Source organism: Dendropsophus ebraccatus, chromosome 13, assembly GCF_027789765.1.
Source record: "Dendropsophus ebraccatus isolate aDenEbr1 chromosome 13, aDenEbr1.pat, whole genome shotgun sequence".
In the NCBI taxonomy this organism is placed as follows: domain Eukaryota; kingdom Metazoa; phylum Chordata; class Amphibia; order Anura; family Hylidae; genus Dendropsophus; species Dendropsophus ebraccatus.
Genome location: NC_091466.1, coordinates 51,132,824 through 51,149,667, shown reverse-complemented (window position 1 = coordinate 51,149,667; position 16,844 = coordinate 51,132,824). Strand labels below are relative to the sequence as shown.

At 43.0% G+C, this 16,844-nt stretch overlaps 1 protein-coding gene across 7 annotated transcripts in view; it reads right to left on the bottom strand.

Moving 5' to 3' along the window:
* Positions 1–210: 210 nt before the first annotated feature.
* Positions 211–16,844, bottom strand: part of ACTR10 (actin related protein 10) — a 464,033-nt gene continuing 447,399 nt past the window's right edge. For 6 of the 7 annotated variants that reach the window (XM_069950794.1, XM_069950796.1, XM_069950795.1 and 3 more), the window contains 12 exons: positions 14,052–14,124; positions 13,242–13,324; positions 11,975–12,083; positions 10,769–10,876; positions 9,938–10,005; positions 8,984–9,063; positions 8,827–8,862; positions 7,421–7,500; positions 6,431–6,504; positions 5,419–5,500; positions 1,561–1,762; positions 211–1,274 (listed from right to left, as the gene is read on the bottom strand). In XM_069950794.1, the coding sequence (XP_069806895.1) occupies positions 1,093–1,274; positions 1,561–1,762; positions 5,419–5,500; positions 6,431–6,504; positions 7,421–7,500; positions 8,827–8,862; positions 8,984–9,063; positions 9,938–10,005; positions 10,769–10,876; positions 11,975–12,083; positions 13,242–13,255 (1,035 nt within the window). In that variant the 5' untranslated portion in view covers positions 13,256–13,324; positions 14,052–14,124 and the 3' untranslated portion in view covers positions 211–1,092. Of the gene's footprint in view, positions 1,275–1,560; positions 1,763–5,418; positions 5,501–6,430; positions 6,505–7,420; positions 7,501–8,826; positions 8,863–8,983; positions 9,064–9,937; positions 10,006–10,768; positions 10,877–11,974; positions 12,084–13,241; positions 13,325–14,051; positions 14,125–15,883; positions 16,051–16,844 lie in introns of those variants that run through there. The other variant, XM_069950793.1, reaches the window with a different exon arrangement.

The following is a 16,844-nucleotide window of genomic DNA, read 5'->3' as shown; positions in this document are numbered from 1 at the left end:
CAATGTCCTGTTAGTTTTTATTTCTCTTATGCTTGGAAACTGCCACTGCAGTTTTTGTGCCCAAACCAGAGGAGGAGCCAACAGTAAAAAGTACAAGTCTTACTTTATATTTTTTCTCACATTTGAATCCACTTTTTGTTTTAGCACAAAAACTGCAGTGCGTGTTTCCAGCTTCAACTTGATAAGGAAAGTGAAATTCTTCCACTAAAATTATCATTTCTGTCAGGCTGTTTATTGTCCACATACATTAGGCAGAGGGTTTAAGGAGTACAATGTGGTCATACAAATCTGGGCAAAGTGCTGAACTGCCACCCAAATGTCCAAACCTAATCTAACAGGTCCCCCTGGAACAGTGTTCCCTAGCCTATGGCTGCTCAGTAGCTACAAATTCCATCATGCCCTGAAAACTAAAGGCTATAGGGGTATGATGGGAAATGTAGTTCTCCAAAAGTCACAAGTTGCAGGGAACTGCAGTTTTGCAACAGTTGGAGAGTCACAGGTTGGGGAATAGTGTCTTAAGCCTATACGATCACTAGATATTAACTATAACAATACCAACATATTAACTATAACAATGCACTACCACATTAGTGTTTTCCTCTAAGCAGGTGCATGTACTTGCATGTATCTATCCCGTAGAGGGATACAATTATTTTACCCTCAGTTTCTTAGTTGCTAGGGATTGTGTGACAAGTGCATTTTAAAATGGACCTCTCTTATGGGTAAAGGCAACCACTTACTGTACACATCAATACTCAACTAGAAATCAGTACATCATAAACATAAAGGCTGTACCTCAGTGGAGCCCTCTAGGTAAGATACTAAGAATACAAAATGGCTGCCTTTCCCATATAACCAATAGATCCACTGTACAATCAGTGCTTACATAAAGGAATGATTAATGTAAGTAATGTCACATCATAATACATAATGGAATAGAGCTACCTAGAGTAATGCTGTGAAAACAAGGCAAAATATTTAATACAAATATACACGGGGTCTTTTTAGCTTTGAAGGTTATAATAAATATCAGCATTTTTGCACATTTAGTTTAGTCCTTGCTAAAAACTGCAGTTTTGTGGTCCAATGTCTTCATTTTTCGGTGGAGAAGGCACGTTTCATCATCGGTGGTGCCGACTTTCCAACATCAAACATCATTTCCAGAGGGGGATTGTTAAGGCAGCACCAGTCAGGAATACGTCCGGTCTGGTTATAATATTCTTTAGAGACTGAGCGGCTGCCAAGAATATCCTGCAGAGCTCCAAATATTGCTCCTGGATGGGTAGAGGGATTGATAATTAATTCCACATCTTAACACATAAGAATAGCAATCCATTGCACATGGTAGACTGAACGTCTTGTGGGCACTCCACAGACAGCCCAGGTTACAAGGATGTACCAACATGTGATCATTGTAGCCAAACACTAATGACATCAATCACATAGCTTACTCACTGGTATCACCACTGTAGCCAGTGATTGGTCAAAAGCTGGTTTCCAAAGGACCAGAAGGCAATGGTAAGTAGTACAGTCCTATATATGCAATAACTTATATATTACCTCCAAGCCAGCCCACAGAGTTTGGCTTTGCAGGTGGATTGTGAACCCTGAAGGTCTTGGTGGCGAGGGCTTCTTTATATTTTGGCTTTTCTACAAGGGATCGGATCTCTGCCATTAAGCGGTGAAGAAATCCTGGCAGCATTGCTGTACCTCCGATGACCACAATGTTTTCTGACAGTTGTTTCCTTGTATCGATAGGGCACTAAGCACACAAGAAGAAAAGATCATACTCATTCCCATTATTCTTTCTACAAAAATTATTTAACCATGGGTCATTCTAATTCAACCCCGTGTCATACTATATGTTCATTATGGTAACAGCTTGGACTTCCGAGAGTCACAACCTACCACAAGGCTTACAATAAAGAGATACCCTATGATCAGCAAAAGAGAAAGACTGCCCAACCTTTTTAAAAGCTAGCTGATCTGGGTCTATACCACCAATGCAGACCTATTTGTCTCCACCAGTCCTTTTCTTGCTAACAAACATTTTGGGGGACCAGACTATGCAGGGTGTGTTTGCAGTATGTAACTATAAGGCTAGGTTCACACTATGTATCTGTGCGGCTGTATTGCAGGCGGTAAATCGGCCGGATTTTTCCGGTTCATGCGTACGCTGGAAAGTATACGATATACGGCTGCACAGTGCACACTATGTATGAATTCACAGCCCTATCGTAAACGGACCCGTAAAAAATGAACAAGACCATTGTTTGCGGCTGGAAATGTGCAAATTCACGGCCGTGGATTGACAGGCGGTCCGTACGGAGTACTTCAAAAATAGCCGGCAATGATGCCGAATGCCGATGCCTCTAATAGTTAATATATTAAATTAATAAAACACATTTTCTTTGTAATAAAGTCCCTTTCGTTGTTCAATATACTGTTAAAATAAATATATAAATAAATGTATATTTTTATATATATATATATATATATATATATATATATATATATATATTTATTTTTTGACAGTATATTTAATTGCACAATGATGGATTCGTTTAAATTAAATTATTGAACAACGAAACAGATTTTATTACAACGAAAATGTGTTTTATTAATTAAATATTAATTAGTACAGGATGCTCCAGTAAGCCGTTAATTCATATTGCCGGCAATAGAGCATTCTGTACTAATCATCACTTTACTTTAATTAAAACATCAAATGTTCCTTCTAATTATGTTATCACAATAGCATTATTAGAAGAAACATTTTGAATTATATGTGCGCTCAGCTGATTGGCTGATCGGCTGAGCGCACATAGAAAGAGCCGGTCCGCAGTACAGTGACTCCATTGTGCTGCGGACCAGCGAAGAGACAACATCGGGGTGAGTATACAGATCTCCCCACCCCCTCCCCTGCACTGCACCCCTCCCAGCAAGGAAGGGGGGTCACTTAACCCCTTCCTTGCTGGGATGGGTGCAGTCTGACATGAGTCTGGCCCCCAAGGGGTTAAGGGGGATGCAATACATCCTCCCTTAACCCCTTGGGGGCCAGACTGTAAGCAGCGATCTGTAAAGATGCTGCATACTGTAAGGTGCACAACATTGCTCACAATGATGGGTGTTGTGCTCCTGTTTGTGTGTTTTTTGTGTGTTTCTCCCTTTTTGTTTTTCAGATATCGGAATCCTGTGGATTACATCGGAATCCTGTGGATTACGTCGGATTCGGTGGACTACGTCGATGACCAGCGTTTGTTTGGTGTTTTTTTTTTAATAAAATTGTCAATGAGGGGTGTTTTTATTTGAATAAAAAATTTTTTTCACTTGTGTGTTGTCTTTATTTCTTTACTTTATAGACTTAGTAGTGGAAGCCGTCTAATAGACGGAATCCATTACTAAGTCGGGGCCTAGTGTTAGCCGGTATAAAATGGCTAACACTAACCCCCCATTATTAGCCCAGTACCCAATGCCACCAGGGGTACTGGGAAGAGCCGGGTGCCAGTGGTCCCGGAGCGTCAAAATTGGCGCTCCTGGACTGGGCGGCAGCAGGCTGGTAAGATTTAGGCTGGGGAGGGCCTAAAACAATGGCTCTTCCCACCCTGGTGTTACCAGGCTGCTGTCGTTTGGTTTTTAACCCGGCTGGTTATGAAAATAGGGGGGACCCTATGTGTTTTTTTTAAATAAATAAATATTTAAAAAAAAAACGCATAGGGTCCCCCCTATTTTTATAACCAGCCGGGTTAAAAACCAAACGACAGCAGCCTGGTAACACCAGGGTGGGAAGAGCCATTGGTTTAGGCCCTCCCCAGCCTAAATCTTACCAGCCTGCTGCCGCCCGATCCAGGAGCACCAATTTTGACGCTCCGGGACCACTGGCACCCGGCTCTTCCCAGTACCCCTGGTGGCATTGGGTACTGGGGTAATAATGGGGGGTTAGTGTTAGCCATTTTATACCGGCTAACACTAGGCCCCAACTTAGTAATGGATTCCGTCTATTAGACGGCTTCCACTACTAAGTCTATAAAGTAAAGAAATAAAGACAACACACAAGTGAAATTTTTTTTTTATTCAAATAAAAACACCCCAACACCCCTCATTGACCATTTTATAAAAAAAAAAAAAACACCAAACAAACGCTGGTCATCGACGTAGTCCACCGAATCCGACGTAATCCACAGGATACCGATATCTGAAAAACAAAAAGGGAGAAACACACAAAAAACACACAAACAGGAGCACAACACCCATCATTGTGAGCGGTGTTGTGCTCCTTACAGTATGCAGCATCTTTACAGATCGCTGCTTACAGTCTGGCCCCCAAGGGGTTAAGGGAGGATGTATTGCATCCCCCTTAACCCCTTGGGGGCCAGACTGATGTCAGACTGCACCCATCCCAGCAAGGAAGGGGTTAAGTGACCCCCCCCCCTTCCTTGCTGGGAGGGGTGCAGTGCTGGGGAGGGGGTGGGGAGAGCTTTATACTCACCCCGATGTGTCCTCTTCGCTGGTCCGCAGCACAATGAAGTCACTGTGCTGCAGACCGGCTGTTTATATTTGCGCTGAGCAGATCAGCCAATCAGCTGAGCGCACATATAATTTAAAATGTTTCTTCTAATAATGCTATTGTGATAACATAATTAGAAGAAACATTTGATGTTTTCATTAAAGTAAAGTGATGATTAGTACAGAATGCTCTATTGCCGGCAATATGAATTAACGGCTTAATGGAGCTTCCTGTACTAATTAATATTTAATTAATAAAACACATTTTCGTTGTAATAAAATCAGTTTCGTTGTTCAATTATTTAATTTAAACGAATCCATTATTGTGCAATTAAATATACTGTCAAAAAATAAATATATATATATAAATATACATTTATTTATATATATTTATTTTAAGAGTATATTTAATTGCACAATAATGGATTCGTTTAAATTTAATTATTGAACAACGAAAGGGACTTTATTACAACGAAAATGTGTTTTATTATTTAAATATATTAACCATGAGAGGCATCGGCATTACTGCAGAGGATCGCAAACCCCGGTAATAGCGATTCATGTAAACTGTTTCCCTGCTTTCCCAGATGCATCCAGAGGTGTTTGCATCACTTTCTAAAGATTTTGTTATTTTTTAGTTGAACCAGATTTCTAAATAAATGACCGTATGTTTTCAGCCGCATGTCTATTTTTTCCCACGGCCGTAGTTTCAGCCGCACATTTCCAGCCGCATAAAAAATACAGCCGCACAGATACATAGTGTGAACATAGCCTAAAGATGTAAAAGTAACCAAAGAGACACATAGGTCTTCATGGGAGCTTTATGCACAGAACAAGACATTTTATTTATTAATCAAGATTACTTACCAAGTTGTAAAAACATTTTTAGATGGAGATTGAAAATTGTGTTACCTGTACAAGCGAGTCCAGTATTAAAGTGGCAACAGATTTCTCTTCATTGTCTTGCTCAAATAGCAACTCAACCACAGAGTCTCTGCAAATGAAAACAGCACATTATGGAACATTGAGTATAGTAGTAGTTTATTTTTCACTTACAAAAAACCCAAATTGTATTGAACAGTGGTCTTCTATTGGGGTGGTCAAAATGGCCAGCATGCATAAGGAATCTGAAAATCTGTCACACAACATCTAATCTGGATAAGGGTTTGGTCTTCTCAAAGAGGTGGGCTTTTGGAGAGGTATCACTGCAGAACCACAACCAAACTAAGGACAAGAGTGGTACTGTTTCTGGAAGAAAGCAGCCATGTTTCCCTAAGCCTACATAACCCTTTAAGGGTACTATTACACCAACAGATCTGACGACAGATTATCTGCCAAAGATTTGAAGCCAAACCCAGGAACAGACTATAAACAGACAACAGGTCATAAAGGGAAGACTGGATTTCTTCTCTTTTCAAATCCACTCCTGGGTTTGGCTTCAAATCTTTGGCAGATAATCTGTCGTCAGATCTGTTGGTGTAATAGTACCCTAAGACACACTGCGATAGAGAACTACAGCCAGGGAAAGTGCACAGCTGCAAGCTTTACTCCCTGGCAGGCTAATTAATTGGACTGATAAGTAAGGGTCAGGCTCCATTATGAGTCTATGGAGCCCAACTCCCATATTCAGTCTGATGGGCAGTTGGTGAGGAAGAGAAGTGTGCAGCCACATGCTTTTCCCAGCTATAATTCACCAGTGCATTCAAAGCAATCTAAACATGTCAAAGATTACAAATGGACCTAACACTTAAAAGTGAACAAAAACTATTTCCTCAAGTGGAACCAAGTCTTATTGTACACATCTGTATATATTCTAGTATGTGTACATCCAATGCTTAAAACCCACTATTTATGCATAAATCCTCCTTTCTACATCTTCATAACATGAAAAACTTTATACTGCAACAACTTTGTAAATGCAAACCTGATAGCTCCTTTAACATGGAGAATCTTCTGTCCATCCAGGGGGTAATCTACATCAGGAGGAGGTGCAGGGCGCTGAGGGGAAAAAAGTGATGTAACTATCATGGGAGTTAATTATATGTGCTGTGGCTTAAAGTGTCCTTGTAACTTTTGAAAACTTCAGACATATCACATTTTGATTGGTAGGGAGTTGGCTAAACGCTTTACCCTCAGGCATAGACTTCAGGTCCCAATATACTTTAGATAGCCATACCCGCTTGTAGCGGGGTCAGTTGTCAATGTACCGTGTATGGGACTCTCCTGACAGTTCATTGGCAGAGATAAGAGCTCTCTTGCGGCGGCTTATCACTCCCCCCCCCCCCAAAAAAAAAAATGTTCCTGTGTATGGGGAGGACAGGACTGGTCGGAAGAAGTAACTGATGGTCAAGTGATTGTTTGGCCATCAGTTATTGGTGGTGTATGGCCAGCTTTACAATGAAGACTGTCTGGTGCAGCGAGAATTAAATAGGCAGCGAGAGGGTAATGAAGTGCTTAGCCATGTGCTTCTGGCTCCATCTAACAATTGGTAGAAGTGCAAACACACAATCTTATCGATCAAAACTTTTGACAAGTCAAAAAATTTTCAAAGTGACAACGGACATTTAAAGGGGTACTCCGGCCCTGCAGTATAATCTGTGTACGGCCGGGGAGGGGGTTGAAATAGAAGCCGGCGGTGACTTACCTCCCCGGTTCCAGTGGCGGCTCCCGGATCGCCCCCCGTACTGCGTCCGCTTCCTGGTCTGAGCTGCGGTTTGAGACGTGATGTCTCAAGGTAGCTCTGCCATTCAGAGTCCGAGGCGGGACTCCGCTACGACCACTGAACGGCAGAGCTGCCTTGAGACGTCACGTCTCAAGCTGCAGCTCAGACCAGGAAGCGTCCGCGGGACAGAGGTACGATATACTGCAGGGCCGGAGTACCCCTTTTAAGGGAAATCCAGGTAAAGAAACCTACCTCAGAGCTACCATCTATGTTAAACCTTGCAGCCTGGATTTTCAGCCCTCGCTCCAGGTCACTTACAAAGCAAACACGAACTGCAACAGTAAAGGTAAAAAAAAATTCTAGTTAGCAAAATCTGCATACAAAAAACAACAAAAATAAAACTTTGCTATACAGAACCACTACTACTGATATCCTAAAGGGGTTCTCCAGGTCCTTTGACAACAAGCCGATTACAAAGCATCCCTTGGTGATCGGCTATGATCGGCTTGGCCACACGATCGCCATGTTGTTTGTGTAACCATTACCATACATTGTTATCGGCCGCACATGTGTTTACACAGAGATCTGCAGCTGATATTCAATTTATAAGCCTTTGATGAATGCTGCAATGAGGAGAAAAGATCTTTCATGTAAATGTGCGTAGTTTGAACAATTTGCATTATATTGGCAGCACATTCCCCATTTACACAGGGAGGTGTACTGCCAATTGAGCATTTTTATGCATATGTGATCAGCTAATAAATAAGAACTTGTTTTTCTGTCCGCAGAACGGGGGCATTAGACTACAAACAAACAGTGATTCTCAGTCTTGAGCCCATGTATTTGTGCCTGGGATTGCTAAGTAAAGTATACCCTTAAAGCAAATTTATATCCATTGACCTACCCCCCAAATCACTGGCACAGTTCAATAGATTAACTAAATTCCTTCCCGGGTGTGTTTTTGAAAATGTTCCTGGTGCAGTCTCTGGGGTGAAAAATCCCCCAGTGAATGGTGTGAATCCTCCTTCTCTACTCCTCAGGCTTCTAGTAACGCCCCTGGGCGCTGGTTACAACTGTACACATGAGCCATTACTATCCTAATCGGCACAGGAGCAGTGACACAGCCAGGCTTCTTGGTCCAGGCTAGTGTGTCAGTGCAACTGCGCCGTCTTCTTCCCCATCATTCGAGAGATGTCACTCTCACTGACAAATGACAGCTCCCAAACACTGGGGAAGAAGACGGCTCAGGATCAATACATTGCGGGTGTTACTAGAAAGCAGGTGGCAGAGAAGACGACACAAGATGCGTTGCAGGGCATGAACGGTCTAGGCCCCACCTCATTGACACTGCTGCTGCAGAATGAAAAAAATCATTTTTCACCCAAAGACGGCACAAGAAGCATTTTGAAAAACAGATCCGAGAAGGAATTCAGTTCATCTAATGAATAGTACCAGTGGTTTTGGGGGAAGGGGGGGAGTCAGTGGGTACAGATTCGCTATAGGGAACACATTACATTACGGGCAGAGGGATGGAAGCTGCTGCATGTCACTGCGGAAAAAAAAAATCACAGGACCAATTTGATTAATAGTGGGAATTATCTAAACCATGACACTTGATAGCTCATTATATATTGATAGAACATTACAGTGCCCCTTACCTTTTATATCTTCCACTATTTCCTCTGGTACAGTGCCTACAAAATTAAAGAAAAAGAAACATGATATAGGTGGTCACAGTGACTATCCCTCCTGTGCATATTAAACATTTCTAGAAAGTTAAATTGAGAAGAGTATTAACTCTACTGGTTTACTTACTCATTACAGATGGGAGGCTCTGCTCCTTGGCTGTCCCCGTGTCGGCAGTGCACTGCTCCAACAGCTGAGCCTCCAGCTCTCTGTACACATAAGATGGGGGCAAATGAATGTACAGCCACAAAGACCCACACATACCAATAATGATCTAAAACCAATCTATAGCTGTTGCAAATCTACAACTCCCAACATGATCTGAAATGCTGTTGATAGTCACTGGTTAGACATCACTGGTTTCAATAAAATTTGCTATATCAATATTAAACAGTGTTCTGGGAGATAAGCATATATAGTGGGATTGAATACCACCTCCCATTCTATCTACCAGCTATCTCTCTCTAGATTATGAGGTTGATATATAAGCTATAGTGTTCTCATGATAATAACAGCAAACGTTACCAGCTCACCATTCATTTCATAAAGCAATGCTTGTGATGCTCCAGATAATGAAGCTGTTATTCTCATATTAACGAAAGACAAGACAAGAAAGAAAGACAGCCTCAACACCTGACTAGGGTAACATGCGTATAGCTGAACATTTACTAAGTGAAATCTAGGGATGGAGAAGACTGGTAGAGCGGTAAAGTGTATATTGTTCAAAATGCATTAACTAAGATTAGTGTGTTTCCTTGACAATCCTGCCAAAGGGGTGTATGGGGTCTTACAAGCCACGCAATGCTCCATAAGAAAAAAATATGGAAAGTAGCTCCTCATCACAGGTAAAACAGTTTAGCTTGTGATTTCATTATGGACAGAGAATCTCTGTAAAGCACTGCAGAATATGTGCAATATATGCAACATCAAATTTCCTGAAATTGCAAGTCAGTCATATACAGGATTGACCAAGCAGTCAAGAAATGTAAAATGCAAAGCCAAAGAAACAAGGTTTCTCACTTTCACAGTAAGTAACCTATCACCCAACATGTCTTAGTATCAAACTTTTACATCAATACTTACTTGTGAATTGCTTTTCCACCCAAAGGAAGAGCTCCCCAACAGCTCAGGATTGGAATTCCCTCATATATCTAAAACGTGTTAAGTATTAAACTAATGGAAACTTACATTGTATCTCAATCTTCTTAGAGAAATATAGTAATATAGAATAGACTTTTCTATATTTTCTCTCTTATTATTAAGGCTGTATAGGTCTAAGGGTACATGCACACTACGGAATTCACGCATATGACCCACCGCTGATTCCATCACTCGTACCCGCACGCAGCGGTGCGCATCTCCGCCTGTGTCATAGACACCATTCTATGGGCGGGCCGATTCCGCCGTCCGCTGAAAGAATTGTCATGTCAGTTCTTTCGGAGGGGGGTGGAATCGGCCCAGCCATAGAATGGTGTCTATGACACAGGCGAAGATACGCCCCGCCACGTGCAAGTACGAGCGACGGAATCAGTGGTGGGTCATACGCGCGGATTTCTTAGTGTGCATGCACCCTAAGGCAGCGTTTTCCTTCCTATGGGTCTCCAGTAGCACAATTGTGTATTGGGAACTGTAGCTTTGCAGTAGGTTGGATAATGTTTGACTAAAACAGTTAGAACATGGCTCTAATTTGTCAGCAGGCAAATGCAAAATTAGGTTAGAAGCCTGAAAATAATAGATATGTCACAGCCTCCCCCCATGACCAGAATCCTTTTCAAATGTTTTATGGCTATGTTGTAGGGAAATGGATTCTCAGAGCAGGTGCAAACAGTTCTGATATTAAATCCAATATACTACTGGAAAAGAAGGTTATGAGTAAGGAAGAACTTTTACAAGGTATACAGGTAAAGAGGATACAGGCAGAACAAGGGTCTCTCGATATCCACAGTCCAAGACTATTGCAGAGTTGATACCAAGCGTCATCAGAGACATCAGGTGTCCTGGTGCAAACAGCACAGATGGGACCTGCCAAAGACAAATCTCTGGTATCATATGCACAGAATAAATGCACTTTAGAATAGCCTTAAAGAGTTCCGGTCACATTCAAAAGCTTTAGACATGTCCTAGAGATGTTAAAGCAAAGTCCAACAGCATCCGAAAATAGTGCAAATCTTCAGGTGGCTTATTTAGTAGCCAAGTACAACAGCGACTTTTCAACCCAGCTGTTATGTACTTGGCTACTTAATAAACCACCTAAAAATCTGTAGTTGGACTTTCCATTTGTCACTTTATATATCTGGGATTCAGATGAATCTTGGCTGCAAAATTGCTTTATGAACTAGTTTGGGGTTGTTGTACCCCTGTATTTTAGGTTATGTCCTAGAGACAGGTCCAATGTATCTATCAGTCAAGGTCCAGACGTTCAGACCCCCACCAACAGTTGCATAGTGTCGGGAGAACTGCGCTCTAAGTGCTTCACTCCCTCACTTGCCGTGACCTCTATCTCGATGCAGGAGATGGTCTCTATAGACTTGTAATGCAGACCGACTCCTGCAACAAGACACGAAAGAAAGAAAGCTGTGGAGCAAAGCACTTATCAGAGTGCTTCTCCTTACTCTGATCTAAACATTAGTCTCCACACCTAGAACCAATCATATAGAAGAGGTAGTCTTTTATCAAGTTATTTTAGAGAGACTGGACAAATCAGAAAAAAAATACAGACCGATCTTCAATTTTGCACAACCTGTGGACAGTTGTTGCACTGTTTTTTGAATAAAGCAGCCAATTTTAACTCTTGGATGACCTCTTTAAAGAGATGTCAAGGATTTATACAATTTTCTACTGTTATTCCCCAGAACCACCACCGCTTTTCTTCAAGGGACATGTCTGGTATTGTAGCTTAGCCCCATAAAATCTGTAAACCACCTGTGATAGTCACATAGCTGCTGCAAAGGAGAAAAAAAAGCCCACAGCATAATGCTTGTAATGTGCGCAAGAAAGCGAACTCCACATGTTCATAATGTGCACCATAAATTCCTGCTCCTTCTTAGTAATGCCAATAAAACAGATGTGGTTTCTGGTCTACCATGTAAGTAAATTTTACAAGCTTGTGTGCTTTCCTACCTCAAAATACTTGAAAAGAACCCGTGTAAGTGTCTCCCTGAAGTGAGAAGGGGACAGGACGGATTCTATCAAGACAACGCGGCGGTCACGAGGATTCACCAATAAGTGCCTAGAAGTAAACAGAGAGGTCTTTACTAAACACTTGACATGATGTAAAAGAGTCAAAAAGCAAGCTTAGGGTGCCTTCACACGTACCGACTCGCAGCGTAAATATCGCTGCGAGTCTGGCAGGTCCTGGCAGTTTCCTGTCACTACATTCTCGCAGCGGTCTGAACGACAGCTGTGTGTATGTAATTCTGCCGGCCCCTTAACCCCTTCAGCTCCCGCCCCGCTGTGTCTGTATATATTACCTGTCATCGCTGCACGGGGTCCCGCTGTCCTGCTCTCCCGCCCAGCCAATCAGTGGCTGCGGCTGGGCAACACACTGATTGGCCATGCGGGAGAGCAGGACGCGGGGACCCTGTGCAGGAGACAGGTACTGTATATACAGACACAGCCGGTCAGCAGAATTACATACACGCAGCGGTCGTTCAGATTTACGCTGCAAGTCGGTAGGTGTGAAGCTACCCTTAAAGTGTAACTATCACTTTTAAAAACTTCTAACATGTCATAGCAACTTGTCAGAAGTGCAGATCGGTCAGGGTCCAGCTGCTAAGAACCCTGCCAATCGCTAGAATGAAGGGGCTGGCGCTTGCAGGAGCGTGCACTCTGCCCCTCCATCTCTGCTACAGAGAGAATAATTCTGTAGACTACTAATACAAGCAGTCTACAGAATTCACCTCCCTGCAGCAGACATGAAGGGGCAGAGCGCATGCGCCAGCCCCTTAGTTCTAGCAATCAGCAGGGTTCTTAGCAGCTGGCCCCCAACCCTTCAGCATTTCTAACATGTCTGAAGTTTTAAGAAATGATAAGTTACACTTTACGCTAGGTTCTGTTTACACTTGCGCTGTTTTATTGTTTTCCCATCAGCTGGGACATTGTGTAATTCACTGCAGCTGCTGCAGAAACTCATCAAAACGTTAAACCAAAGTCAGGCTGGCACAGTAGAATCTTAAGAGTCCTACGTAATTGGGAAATGCAAACAGTCGTGCACAGTACAAGCAGTGCCTCAGTCACTGATGTCACTGGGGACCCAGAATACTGCATTGTGCAGGCGCTGAACACCAATCAGTGACTGATTACCTATCCTGCGAATAGACAATACATCTATTTTACCCAGAGAGTCCCTTTAATGGTAAACTATTGCAACAATTTTATAGCACCTTACCTGAAATACAGCATGTGAATGAACTCTATCAGGTAGGAATACAGCTCCTCCGTGTTTATATGATACTGGACAACTTTAATTGGCTGTGAGAAAAAAAAGGGAAAAATTAATTATTTAATTGATAAATAACAGCAACAGTAACATCTGGTAGTAACTGAACATCGCCCGCAACATGCACCCATCATGTTCTCATCTCGGAAGTTATCATCCAAGACAGTCAGAGGAAAGGAGTGGCAGAACAGGTCATTCACAACAGAGGATTTGATTGTGGATTTTCACCTCAACTACCAGGCATGGTTTCCAAGCTTTCCTTTGATTCTTCACAGTACAGGTTGTCTAATTGCCAATTAGGGGTCTGGAAAAGCTGAATGAGAAGCCTGGGTGGGAGCTGTAGTATCTACCTCTACTTTTACACAAGACAGGTTTTTCAAAAATAGAGAAAGTAATAATAACAATATTTAATTGTATAGCACCAGCAGATTCCCAGCGCTTTCTTTTTTTTATTATTATTATTATTGAAAATAAATATTGAAGAACAAGACAAGAACGAGGAGGGCTTGACAATGGCTGCAGTCAACGAAACTACACTGTGTGACTACAATCTCCTGACACAAGTTGTAGAGGATTCGGGTTATGTAAACTTGTTGACATTTTGACTTTCCTATATGTGACTGCACAGAGGAGATACTTTTAGTTGTGGAAGCCCAATGCCAAGTATGATACAGAGCAGCTTTGTTTTTCCAATCCTAGATAACTCTTAATAAGTTCTTGCGGAATGTAAAGGGAAAAAAATTACACACACATAATTACCTTTGGTACGCCAGGCTTTTTTATTTCACTACGAATAATGCATCTTGGACCAGTTTCACCAGCAAATCCACACCTAGAATAGAGAAGTCTTTATTGCCAAAATCATACAGCCACAACCATTGCTGTGTGATTTCCATCAACACAGAAACTTGGTGCCAGATCCAATACTGTCTTTTCAAAACACATCTTACACGTCACAGACACTCTGGGTCTGGGTGTTCAGGCTTCCACCGATTTCTAGATGCTGCTCCATGAGACTCCTTAAAGCATTCGCCACCATGTAAATCGCTTTGGGTTTTTTACATTAACAGACTGTCGCCGGTCCATTCCAGAGCACCGTCCTGCCCTGGAGCACTGGGGGTTAGCCCCCGGGCTTCCAGTGTAGTGAAACACCCTCCCTCTGTAACATGGCTGCATGAATCAATAGAACCAAATCACGGAGGGGAGGCAAGGTCATCACACTGGCCCCAGTGCTCTGGGATGGGGCGGTGCTCGGGAAAAACCCATCGCCGGTCCGTTAACGTTAAAAAAAACAAAACAAAGCAATGTACCTGGTAGTACATTCACTTGAAAAAAAGAGCGACTCCACAGACATAATAAAGAATGCAGTAGGAAAGGATACCCACAGCATCCGATGCAAAATAAAGTGTGCTTATTCACACATCAGGGTACAGAAGTGCACTTCTGTACCCTGATGTGTGAATAAACACACTTTATTTTGCATCGGATGCTGTGGGTATCCTTTCCTACTACAGTCTAGTGCTCACACCAAGGATTGTGAGCCCTCCTGCGTGCATCCTATTCTTCTACCTGCGATCAAATTTGGAGTATCTCCGAGGTGCTGTTGGAACCTTCTTTTATTTTTTATAATAAAGAATGCATCTCCTGTAAGAAGTTGGGCAAATCAGCATGCAAAACAGTGCCTTCTCCTGGCTTTCTCTAGTGATCGATGGGGGGTCTGGGTACTCAGACCCCAGCTTATCAAAAATGTCTGTGTGGACATTGTCACTTTAAAAAACATCTGACATGTCAATAACATGTGTCAAAAATTTTGACTGGTTGGGGTCTGGGTGTTTAGACTACCCCCATTAGATATGGAAAAGTGCTCTGCTAAGTGCTTCACTCTCTAAACTGAAAGGGGAGTCACCAGTGACTATTCACGTCTCTCTACCTGTCAGTGTGGAAATGATTGACAGGCAGAGAGCAATGACGGGTCTCTCTGCCTGTCAATCACGCTCGGAGTGTCCACCACCCATAGATGTAAGAACCAACAGCTGAATACTCTCCCTCCACACACCACACTATAAACATGCACACTCAGTCTCTGATAAGCATGTATATCAGAGATGGGGAACCTTCCGCCCTCCAGCTGTTGCAAAACTACAATTCCCATCATGCCTGGACCGCCAAAGCTTTGCTTCGGCTGTCCAGGCATGACAGGAATTGTATTTTTGCAACAGCTAGAGGGCTGAAGGTTCCCCATCCCTGATGGATATAAACAGAGGAGAAAAGCAGCTTCCTAAGACTCATCTGACAGCGGCTTATCTCCCAAAGAAAAAAGTATAGGGCTGCATACTTATCTCCATTGGGAGTCATTGTATGTCATATTTATGCTTTGAGCTGTGAGGAAATCATGAGAGTTGTAGTTCCCCAACAGCAGTACCTGTGTATAGTAATTATACAGCTCTCATATCACCAGCTGTACAGTACTGTCTGCAAAAAAAAAAAGTCTACTCTATGGTGCTCCGGTCCTCCAGCCGCCTGCAGGGCCTGAGACGCCTCCAGTACACGGCAGCCAGCCGGGCAGGGATGAGACACGGCCGGGTACTCACTTGGTGAACGCCTCCCCCAGGTCTATAACCACGGCGGTCTTCTCTCCCCCGCTCCCCAGACCCTCGTAGAGCGGCATCTCTGCTCCCGGCCGCCTCAGACGCTCGGTGACTGACAGGGGCGGGGCGTGTGCTGATGGGGTCCTATTCCGGAGAGAGGCTGTCCAGCGATCTGCCTGCTCCAAACTGCGCATGTGCTACACGTGACCACTACAAGACAGTCTCTGGTATTCAAAGACAAGAGGAGAGAGATTGTCGCAGCTACAGCCTGTACTATGGGGTTGTTCAGCAGTGCGGCAGACAAGTCACCTGAGTTATCAGATACGCTACACCACATCCCCACAGCTGTACTTGAGTACTGCGAGTGCTGGAAGAGTTAAAGGGGAACTCCAGTGATTTTTTTTCTCTTCCTATCAACTGGTGTCAGAAAGTGACAGAGATTTGTAATTTACTTCTATTAAAAGTTGTCCAGTACCTATCATCTGCTGTATGTCCTGCAGGAAGTGGTGTCTTCCTGCCTGTCTGGCACAGTGCTCTCAGCTGCCACCTCAGGAACTGTCCAGATCGGTAGTAAATCCACATAGAAAACCTCATCTGCTCTCCAGACAGGAAAGAATACACCACTTTCTGTAGGACATGCAGCAGCTGATAAGTACTTTTTTTTACAAGAAGCAAATGACAAATTTCTGACACCAGTTGATTTGAAAGGAGTTTTCACTGGCGCACCCCTTTAATTACAGTGAGGTCACCAGCAACATGAGCAGATTATCCCTACCAGCATTACAGAGAGCAGTGGCAAACGGCCAGGAACGTTGTTGACGTGAGCCTTCTCGGAGGGGAGGCTGGTAATGACAGCAGAGAAGGAGAGAACAGTTCACACAGTTTTTTGTGTATTCAGCACAAAGCAGCAGACTCAGAACTGGGGAAAGGAGACTGAAAAGATAATAAGTATGGAATGGTGGTG